We start from the raw sequence: 11,072 nt of genomic DNA on the forward strand, positions 1-11,072 counted from the left end.
CCAAACCAATTATCTACTTGTGGATGTTATGACAAGGTGGAGGTGGTTGGAAATTGTCATAAATCGCATTCCGCTGCAACAATTGGATATCATAGTATTTTGGTTTTAGCATTTGGGTACAACAATTGGTATCACATTATTTGAAGGTTCAAATATTTTGCACAACAGTCTCGTTACCCACTCTTCGCTTCTTAAGTGTGGACCAACACCAATTCTTAAAACATGTTTTGTCCTCGCTCGCATGCATCTTAGGAAAATTTTAAAGAGGTCACCAAACATAGAATGTTCCAAAAAAACATGCTTAACTATAGAGTTCCTCTAATTGAGCTACTCAAAAGAAAGGTCCACATTGTTGGTACAACTAGTAACTTTCATTTCATTTAAGGCTTTCATAGTCATCTTATCCTAAGGATTGCTCTCATTCGAATATGGTCTCCGTTCATTCATGTATTCCTCTTTTACTCTAGTGTCACATAAGTTATTATCCTCTTAGACATAAATATGAATCTCTTGATTTCACTAAAAAAAAAAAGCCTTACTTAAACCATGAATCTCTTCTTCATTGAACACAAACACGAAAACATATCATTGAGGCTCAATAGTTTTCTGATTAAAATTTGAGGATTCACTTCCAACCACCGTTACGGTTAGATCATGGCTCTTATACGAATTGTTGAAATCAACGTAACCTCCACTTATCTCCGTATTGATACAGTTTGTTCCATTTTAGACAACAATCTCAGGTGACTATATCTTTCATTTTGAACAAAATATCTATTTTTACCAAGAGATAATTGTCTTCACTTGTATATACCACTTCTGACACTAATTATCTACATATATATTCGAACAAGTAGTTCAAACCTATCAAATTATAGTTAAGTCATTCAACAGTAAAACTTGAATCAAAGCATAGGAATACTAATTCTCATGCATAAATCAAAGGAACACTAATTCTCATACATTACCTGAATCAAGATGATTCATGTACCAATATAAAAGAATTTACCAATATAATAGATGAACCAAATGAATCTCATAGATTCATGAATCAAACTAGGAAGGAGCGAAAAGTATTCAGGAACCAAATCTCCATGAAAATTCTCAACAATCTCCATTTTGTCAGAAACTTCCAAGCAAATAACCGGTTTTGGTGCCACCAAGTCAATTGGCTATTTCTTCCATCTAATGTTGATCTATCTAAGTAATGCTAGAACTTTTTGCGAGCAACCACGTTTATCTACATATTCACCTAGCAGTTCCAATTTTAATAAATGAATGTCTCATTCATTGATAATTTCTGGAACAAATTGAAATTGAATATCAACATGCTTGATAATTTCTGTAACAAATTGAAATTGAATATCAACATGCTTGGTACGAGCACGATGGATTTGGTTTTTGGACAAACAAATATCACTCTAGCCATCACAAAACCCCTTCACATGTTTTTTTTTAGCAATGCCCAAGTCATTAACTAAACAATGAGTCCAAATAGTTTTTTTTTAAAGCTTTAATGAGTGTCATATACTTTGCTTCAACGGTAGACAGTGCAATAATAGACTGCAAAGTTGAACGCTAGCAAACAGATCCACCAATCAGAGTGAATCGATTGGAGTGTGGAACTAAACATTTTTTTACAAGAGTGTGAAAACCTCTCCCTAAACATAAGCGTTTTAAAACTTTAGAAAGAAACCAGAAAGGAAAACGAAAGCACAATAGATAATTTTACTTGTGCCCCATATAGTTCAATGAAATATTCTTATAATTCAACAATTCATCAAAGTACAGCGCAAGAATGGTAAACAAGAAAAGCATCACTTTTATTCATTAATATATCAAATACAGAGAATCAAAGAACAAAGCTACTTAAGAACACACTTTTATTGACTTATATCATGCGTAGCAATAAAAGTAGCTTGTTTAAGAACAGGCAATAGAAAACAAGGCAATAGCTTTAGAACCCCGCCATACGTTCAAAGGAGCCTTCAAATCAAATAGAGATGCTGTTTGGAATGCCTCTACCGGTGAGCCCTTCGGTACTAGATGGAAGAAGCAAAGTGTATGGCATATTAACAGGCCCACTTCGATTTTTGAGGTTGACATCTCTATTCCTTTCCATGATTCTATTCTCAACTTCAAATACTTGTTTCCCGAAGTTCTCAAAGGCATCTAATGCGGCTTTGTCCGATGTCCACTCAATGCTAGCTCTCTGCCCAAGATAAACTTCATCGGAAGCATGCCTTGACAAGATTTCAATAAGCGAAACACCAAGAAGTGTTTGAAGTTGTGAATTGATGGTTCTAAGGAAAGCCTTCTCAGGCTTTGATTCAAGCTCTTTGTACTCAGAACTTCCCACTTCCGGCATGAACCGGCGGCTTATAGTTGGTCTATTGGGAATGTAGCCTCCGTAAGGGTATTGTCCAAAGTTGACGGCTGCATGGAGAGCTGAAGAAATCCATATGATGATGGTACAACTTTCAACTAGATCATTAATGGATTGCATCTTCGGCCACCATGCTTCGTTCTTCTTATCGGCGTGACCTTTTTCTCGTGCTTCCTTCCACCATGATTGGAGTTCGACGTCGTTGCGAATCGCCTCATCGTCTTTGTAGTAAAGAGAGCAATAGTTTGCGACCCACGTTTTGATTATCGACCAAATCTCAAGCCCATCGACAGCAAATGGATAGTCCTCTATTAATAACCGAAGTCCGTGTGGGGAACTTGCATCCTGAACCGCCACACCTCTACAAAAATCAAGGGAAAGAATGATGTTAAAGATCGTTGGATGAGGAGTCCAACATCGGCTAATTAAGGAAGGAATACATCTCCATTGGTATGAGGTCTTTTGGGAAAACCAAAAGTAAAGCCACCCGAGCTTATTCTCAAAGTGGACAATATCATACTATTATGGAGGGTCGTGATTCCTAACAGATGTACCATCTTTGTTGTACGATTAAAATAGCTCCAAAGAAAATTAAAATGGTGATTTACCTCTTGATGAGATCAGCAGGCAATGCTTGTTCTACGAAATTCCAATCCTTGTATATGTAAGAAGACAACTCCATGGCGTATTTTGCTTGAAAATGAGTGGATTCGAGTAATCCATCGCCATTAACGAGGACTTGCCTTGCAAATGCATTTATAAACATAGTGTCCTTGTAATGAGGAACGAGCAGCTTATGAATGGGATGAACCACACTCAAATGTCTATGTGTTGCAATCACGAAAGGCTCTTGTACAGCGTGAGTATTCAACCTGTAATAGTTTTGTAAGATGAGAGCGTTCAAATTAGAAGCATTGAAAGGTTATTTTGAAGAGTAAATTCATACCAATGGCTGATAAGCTGATGGTAGCCAGCATCATTTACAACCACATAAGCCTTAGCCAATTGCCATATGGACTTTTGGACTCCTTCTTCAGCTGGAAAGTATTGTTTACTAACAGCACCAAATTGGTCGCCTTGAGGGTGTGGCAAGCTTAGCTCAATCACCAACGGCTTCAAAGTGCCATCAGCTTTCAAAAGGAGTATTGTCCTTGTGGCGTATGTTTTGGTAGATGTTCCATTGATTTTCCTAAGAAATGGCATCAATGCATCATGATGATCCAATATGAACAATCTCTTCTCATTCAATGCCTGCATGGATTCAAGAATTATACCCATGAGTTGCATTATACAACGATATTAATTGAAAAGAAAAAAAAAAAGAGAAGAACATATTACCTCTTCAACCGAAAGTCCTTCTAACCCGAATTTTATGTCTTCTTCTTTTATCTTGCTATTTTGATCTCCATAAAGTTCCGGGTCAAGCTTGCTCACAGGGGGAAATTCCTAGAAATATTAAAATGAAAAATTATTTATTGAAAATAAAATTGCGCGGGTAGAGATGAACTTAGAAATAGAACTTCGAGATTACCTCAAGACGACGGATCATTACAGGGTTAACTCCGGCTAACATTTCTCTAGCAAATTCTTCGTCTGTCTGCCATGCGTTCTTGTCCTCTATTTTCAAATATTATACGAAAAAGTTACTTAAGTATGAAATTCAAAATCTCTCCGTTCTATCATGCTATCCCATAAGGGAAGAAAAAAAAAAGGTAGTATCTAATAACTCTAAGTCTCTATTACCTTTCACAACTCGTGGACGAGAGAATTTGAGAAATCGTTGATCACTTTCGGTCCTCAGAAGTTCTTGGAACATGGGTGGTGTAAAACCCTTAGTGAGATTCCTAAACACATCCACCGGTACGGGAAATCCTCCTTCATAAAGATCATGAACATCTTGAAATTTGTCAAACTCGCCCGGAGTTAAGTTTATTAGGTTTACAAGTTCTGGTTGGACGTTTGAAGCAAGTGATTTCAAAGCAAAGCCAAGAAAATCTGACAACTTCAAGTGACCAAAATTCTCATCTCTAGGTACGTAAATGGTTAATCCCAAGATTGATGACAATCTCGTCTCGTAGTTGGAATCTGAGAAATTAAATAATTAAGAAATTAAATTCAACTATATTGTTATATATCATAATGTTTATGGTACAAAACTCTTATAAGAATCAATCTCAAAAACATTTGAAAAGGGTATGATTTAAAATTTCAAAATAATTATTACTAATCTTACCCTTTCTAGATCGTGGTCTCCCGGTTCTTCCACGGCGCGGGTAAGGGTATTGGTTCCCTCCAAGAATGGGACGGGCACCTGGGTCAGAAAGGTCATTGTAGACATCATAGTCATAGATTCTATCCCACTCCTTACGCTCTCCCGTTCCATCTCCTCTAAGGGTCGACAGTTCTTCCTCTCTATACTTGCGAAGAGGATTTGGTGTCTCGCTTGGAAGATATGTCTATGTACGGAAATCAATAGATTAGGAATAAAGAAATGGCTCGAAATAGAGCGAGAAGAGAGGGTAAAATGTTACCTTATTGGCGAAGAAAATACGATCCTTCTTGTATCTTCCAGAAGGGTAAACCCAGGAGTTGCAATCGAAATGGACGGTTCCAAAGCCGGGAACATCCTCGAGAGTGAGGGACTTGAGGAGGAACTCACTTGTGTGACCATTTTTGATGAAGAAAGCTCCGGGGAATCCGAAGTCATCTTCCCAAGTAAAGTTGACTTGAAACACTGATTCTCCGNTCTCCCGTTCCATCTCCTCTAAGGGTCGACAGTTCTTCCTCTCTATACTTGCGAAGAGGATTTGGTGTCTCGCTTGGAAGATATGTCTATGTACGAAAATAAATAGATTAGGAATAAAGAAATGGCTCGAAATAGAGCGAGAAGAGAGGGTAAAATGTTACCTTATTGGCGAAGAAAATACGATCCTTCTTGTATCTTCCAGAAGGGTAAACCCAGGAGTTGCAATCGAAATGGACGGTTCCAAAGCCGGGAACATCCTCGAGAGTGAGGGACTTGAGGAGGAACTCACTTGTGTGACCATTTTTGATGAAGAAAGCTCCGGGGAATCCGAAGTCATCTTCCCAAGTAAAGTTGACTTGAAACACTGATTCTCCGGCAAACAATGGTGGGAGTGAAGTGATCCACCTCTCTAGAAACGCCTTGCTCCCAAGTTTCCCACGCGAGTCATTTGCTGTGGATATCATTCATTACAAATTGGACACCAAATAGAGATAACAAAGAGAGAGATTAGAGAAAGAGAGATGTTACAAGCATGAGTGGCGCTGATGAGCTGAAGAGAAACGCCGCCGCCCAACAGCTCAGTGAAGCTATCAAGAACAGAGGAATGGAACTCAGTGAAATCCAACACATTGCTTCGCATAAGAATGACTTTCCCTTTGATCTTCTTGCCACCAAGGCTGGTGACCCGGTCTGCAATGTTACCACCGGCACCGATAACGGAGCCGGCAAGATCTCCGGTGGTATTCAGAGCTCCCTCTATGATGTTCTTTCCAATTCCAAACATTTTGGCTCTCTTTTTCTGTGTCTTAGTTGTAGTAGATAGAAGAAGATGGTGTGAGTGTGAGAATCAATCAATTTTGCTCTTCTATTTATAGCACAACTAAACACTGTTCTCTCTCTCTCTCTCTCTCTCTCTCTCTCTCACCTGCCCGATAAGCTTAATGAAAATAAAAACAAACCCACGCGAACCTCATTATCACGTCCAATGATTCACATTTAAAAAATATTAGTTTCATAATCACCTTGGGGATTGAGTTTCAACAAAGTGGCCATGAGAGAAATTTGTTTAGAAAACTCATTTTTCACATCTTTTACACGTGTTTACCAAAAAAATCATCAATAATGGTAAGGTAAGGACTGTACTCCTAGTTCTTATTAATGTTTCATACTCTGCTAACATGTGGAATATAACTCTTAAAATAAAACATTATCTATAATATAAATGTTGAAAATATTTAAAACGTCTTGTATCTCTAAAAAACACAATCATAGTCTTACGTGTTTAATACGTAATACTGAAATTTAAGGAAAATAAAAACAAATACAAAATAATTTAAATTGATGAGATGCAAAGCGACTTATTCTAACCTAACTAGGAATTTAAATATGCATTTACCCTATGCACGTGTCATTGTCTCTGCTCGCGATGTCGTTGTCATCTGGACATGGACGCCTTGCCTTTACCTAAAAAATGATGTAGCACCCCCTCTGAGTATTTCGAAGAATACTAGTAAATGACCCCACTATAGGGACCATGCTAAATGCAATCACATGCAAATATGCTCTGGGACTTATCTTTATCTAACCTTATATTAGGGGTGACCTCCAGCCCGGACTACTATGGATGTGGGGTACTTCCCTACACACGATCCACACGTGCGAGTGTGAATCTCCGGGTGGTTCGCACAACCCCTGGACCCTCTCTGGTCAAGCTACCTGTCTGTGGCAAACGTCTAGAGGTCAACGGACCCCTGGTGTCATGCTCACTATGATCACTCACATCATCCTACTGTGCACGTCCGCACTCATTATGTCAAGGGGAAGTATCCCTGCTTATGTACATACAACATGCATGAGGTCCCTTTAGTTCTCGTCTTAACATCTCTTCTGACACAACCAAGTCTCATCTCTCTGTTACGTTTAGTAACACATGTTCGTTGGATATTTATATCAATATCGTTTTCATGCTCTTAGGATTGTGTTCTAGGTCGATCTATCGACATAAATACAATATGACATTCTTCTTCATACAACATGCTTAATATGGAAAACATCATCATATTAAGGTAAAAGTCATGCAAACACATCATACTCATCATAACGCCATTAAGTGCATCAAGCATATCAAGTACGTCATACATCGTAATATAACTCATGTACATCATCATGCATCACTTTTTTTGTCGTAGGTGGACACGTGGCTGCACCAAAGCGGGTCACATCAATGCAGACGTCTTGGGCCTTAGGTTTGAGAGGCAAGCGCGGGTCGCGGGTTACGACTAGGCTGGGGCACTACAGATTGGGCCTTGGTGCTATAGCGTGGGTCGTGGGTTGCAAATTGGGTCCGACACTAATCTGTCGGATCCTTTCTTCTTTACCCGATTTTCTGCGCGATTTTCTAATTTGTTTTCTCTCTCCTTCCCGCGACTATTTCTGACGTTCTCTTCCACCGTTCTCCTCCTTAACCTCTTTGTTAGACCTTCTACTCATCTTCCACGAAATTTTGTGGTTGTTGGACATTTGTGGAGGTACGTCAGAGATTCTTAAAAAATCCAAAATCCGAATTCCTTCTTCGACATTGACGACCATGACAACACGGTGTAAGTTTGCTTTGGTTGTATGTATTAAGGCCGGTGGTCACTTTCGCGGTGTGGGCTGGTCGATTTAGGCGTCGGGGCTGAGGGTTCGAGGTCACTAGATCTATGGGTTTTGCTTGCCGAAAAACTTCGGTGTTTTCTCTATCTCTCGGTATTCTCCTTTCTTTACTTCCTTGCAGGTGTTTGGGAACGCTAAAGGAGGGAGGGGAGGTTGGATTTCAATTTGGGCACATCGTGAGGGTCGTGGAGTGTGTTTTCGCGACCGATCGTTACCATAATACTTACTTCTAACACCCTCCTCTAATAGTAAAAATTGAAGTGTTCCAACTCTTTTAATTAAATTATATGTTTAGTTTTCAAATTTTGAAGTCGGTGTCTATTTAGTTTTTATTTATTTATTTATTATTATTATGTTTAATAGGTTTCTAAATTTAAATTTTGTATTTAATAAATTTCTAAATTTAACAAAAATGTTAACATAATATTTTAATTTTTTATTTTTATTTAATTGGTCTTTGTACTATTTAATATATTTTTAAATTTACTAATCTAACCATAACTACTCGATTCAAAATTTAAAGTCTTAAGATTTTATTTAATAATAGATCGATTAAGTTCTAAAATTTTTGAATATGCGAGGAAATTATTAGATTAAATATTAAAATGGGAAGAAAAAATTATTGATATTTGAGATATTTATGACTGCCTTTTCCAAGAAAAATTTTGTATTTTCTATTGGATCTATGCATCATGAAAGTTAACGAAGATCTATTTTTAAAATGTTTTTTAATTAGATACTTTTTCAAAAATCAATTATTTTTTTAAAATGCTTTAAAACGTGTTTGCAAAATTTAATTTTTTTCAAACTTTTAATTTTTTCTAGATCTTATAATTGATTAAGACTATCGTGTCCATTTTGAACATAAGCTCTCATGCCTTTGCTTTCGGCTTCCCCATAAAGCCTCATACCAATTGAGTTTGTATTCTTCATTTATAAATTCATGATCATTCCTTCAATTAGTCGATATGAGACTTTCATCATCCAACATGATATTTGATCTCGGTGGTCGAACTAAAAAAATTAAAACAACCCATTTTAAATAAATTATTTATTTTCCTTTTTTGTTTAAAAAAAAAAAATTCTTATGCCATTATCTATAAGCAATCCACTCGAGATTCCACATCTCCAATGAAAAATTTACATGTGATCTTATCAATAACTGGAGTCGTTGCAACAATAATACAATATAATATTATCACGATCTGCATGCTTGTGTTCTGAATTAATAATTTTATTGGTATTATTAAACAATTAATTTTTTTTAATTCGAAATGGAAACGAAAAAAAGATTACATTGTCGGTTGGTTTATTGACAAGGCTATTCAATTTCATAGTACAAAAATGTTTTGTTTTTTAGTTCCTCCAATAATAATAATAATAATAATAATATTAGGATAAAATAAGACATTAATTAATTAATTAATTTTTAAAAAATCGGTAGATAATCTCAACCAACCTTTCTTAGACAGCTGTCCGTAATCCCTGCAAAAATAAATAGAAACAAAGGTCTTTGATTTACTCGAGAAAGATGTCACTTGAAGAGTGATGCGTCACAGTACGTTGCCAAGAATTTTTTGAGTGTTAGGAATCTGTGTGTTATATATTAGTAGGGTTTCATGTGAATATGGACAAATACATACGTGTTGTAGAATTTTGACTTCTGGTTCTGGCAAACGAATAATCATTGAGTCCTTCTCTTCCCGGACAACACATACAAAGAGACCCGCCAACAGTTAAATTATTAGTGAATCTATCAGAGATTTTTATACTTCGTTTCTTTTTCTCTGCTATCTCCCATCTATTTTTTTTTAGTTATTCACGCAATTATCGATCTATAATAATTTATAAAATAATAAAAGATGAGGTTAAGGAGATTTCATCTTATGGTAAAAAATTCATTCAGCTCAGTTATTTCACTGTTTTACCCACTTCAGCTCCTCCGATTAGTCCTATTTTTCCTCCACGTCAATAAAGGGCTAAAAGATCTACTACTTTAATTTCTGTTTCAAAAATTGTCTACGACACGTAAGTATTTGTCCATATTTACATGAAGTCGTGCTACAGTAACTAACAAAAGGATAATTATTCTGAGGTAAATTAAAGTGTCTACCCACAAAACCTACAAAATGGTCAAACTCGTCTTAATAATCATATTTTTTTCAATACAAATTATGTCTAATTCACTCGATCAATCACCGTTCAAATCTATCGAACTTACCAAACATTCTCAACTTGATTAAAGCTCACTTCATTTATCATAAATAAACTCGATCAATCCCACAAATTCAATCGATTAATACATGATTAGTGTCTAATTCACTCCAAACCCTAAACTAAATTATTACATCAACAAAACATACCTATCTTAAATTTGTATTAAATCATAACCAAATTATTACATCAACAAAACATACCTATCTTAAATTTGTATTAAATCATAACTAAATTATTACATCAACAAAACATACCTATCTTAAATTTGTATTAAATCATAACCAAATTATTACATCAACAAAACATACCTATCTTAAATTTGTATTAAATCATAACTAAATTATTACATCAACAAAACATACCTATCTTAAATTTGTATTAAATCATTTATTTAACAAATTAATTTTCTGACACTAAAATAGATTTGATATAAATATATGGATCAATCATGCACGTCAAAGTTTACTCAATTTTCAACAATATATTTTATCCGCGATCATAATTTAATTAATATATATTATGTACTCACGACTCGTATTTTAATAATTTTCTTTTAAATATATATATATACATATATGGTTGTTGATCACATGGGTAAATATGCTCGAATATTTATTATTATTGTTATTATTTATTTATTCATAACGTGGCAATGATAATTTTAAGTAGATAATATTTAAATAAAGGGATATGAATATTTTTCAATAATTTTTATTTATTTTAATCTGTACGAATTTTAAATTCATTATATATTTAATTTGAATGTTGGGACCATTGTGAATAAAGACGTTGAATATATTTAAAATAACGTGATTCTCGTCAATAGTTGTCATTAAGTTATATTTTATATATATATATATATATATATATATATATATATATATATATAATATATATATATTATTCTACCATTTTATATAATTTAGAGATAAGTATTTCAAATGTGGATAATTTTATTAAACAATTCACATTAAAAAATCTTTAATGTTTTTAATAAAAAATTATGTGACAACCACCTTCGATAGTTAATTTTAAGGTTTTTTTTTTTTTTTTTTTTTTTTTTTTTTT

General features: G+C 35.0%; 1 protein-coding gene across 2 annotated transcripts; it reads right to left on the reverse strand.

Annotated features, from left to right (window-relative positions):
• Positions 1 to 1,802: 1,802 nt before the first annotated feature.
• On the reverse strand, positions 1,803 to 5,993 carry LOC111804714 (linoleate 9S-lipoxygenase 6-like). 2 transcript variants are annotated; one of them, XM_023689474.1, is made up of 10 exons: positions 5,661 to 5,993; positions 5,431 to 5,583; positions 4,918 to 5,054; positions 4,620 to 4,842; positions 4,130 to 4,471; positions 3,918 to 4,003; positions 3,725 to 3,832; positions 3,333 to 3,637; positions 2,995 to 3,258; positions 1,803 to 2,747 (listed from the first exon to the last, which is right to left on the reverse strand). In XM_023689474.1, the coding sequence occupies exons 1-10, from the start codon at positions 5,914 to 5,916 to the stop codon at positions 1,994 to 1,996; spliced, it is 2,628 nt and encodes an 875-aa protein (XP_023545242.1). In that variant the 5' UTR covers positions 5,917 to 5,993; the 3' UTR covers positions 1,803 to 1,993. The 2 variants fall into 2 exon arrangements, with proteins under 2 accessions (XP_023545242.1, XP_023545243.1); XM_023689475.1 differs by lacking the exon at positions 4,918 to 5,054 and having other exon boundaries at positions 5,294 to 5,583.
• Between the last annotated feature and the right edge of the window lie 5,079 nt (positions 5,994 to 11,072).

This window comes from Cucurbita pepo, chromosome LG11, assembly GCF_002806865.2.
Source record: "Cucurbita pepo subsp. pepo cultivar mu-cu-16 chromosome LG11, ASM280686v2, whole genome shotgun sequence".
NCBI classification, from domain to species: domain Eukaryota; kingdom Viridiplantae; phylum Streptophyta; class Magnoliopsida; order Cucurbitales; family Cucurbitaceae; genus Cucurbita; species Cucurbita pepo.

Bases quoted from the DNA above. Each gene is read 5' to 3' on its own strand.
- LOC111804714 (XM_023689474.1), bottom strand. From the start codon at position 5,916: ATGTTTGGAATTGGAAAGAACATCATAGAGGGAGCTCTGAATACCACC. The intron at 5,055-5,430 runs GTCACACAAGTG...TCATCAAAAATG, and splicing joins AGCTTTCTTCATCAAAAATG to GTCACACAAGTGAGTTCCTC. The intron at 4,472-4,619 runs GTAAGATTAGTA...TTAATTTCTCAG, and splicing joins GAGACCACGATCTAGAAAGG to ATTCCAACTACGAGACGAGA.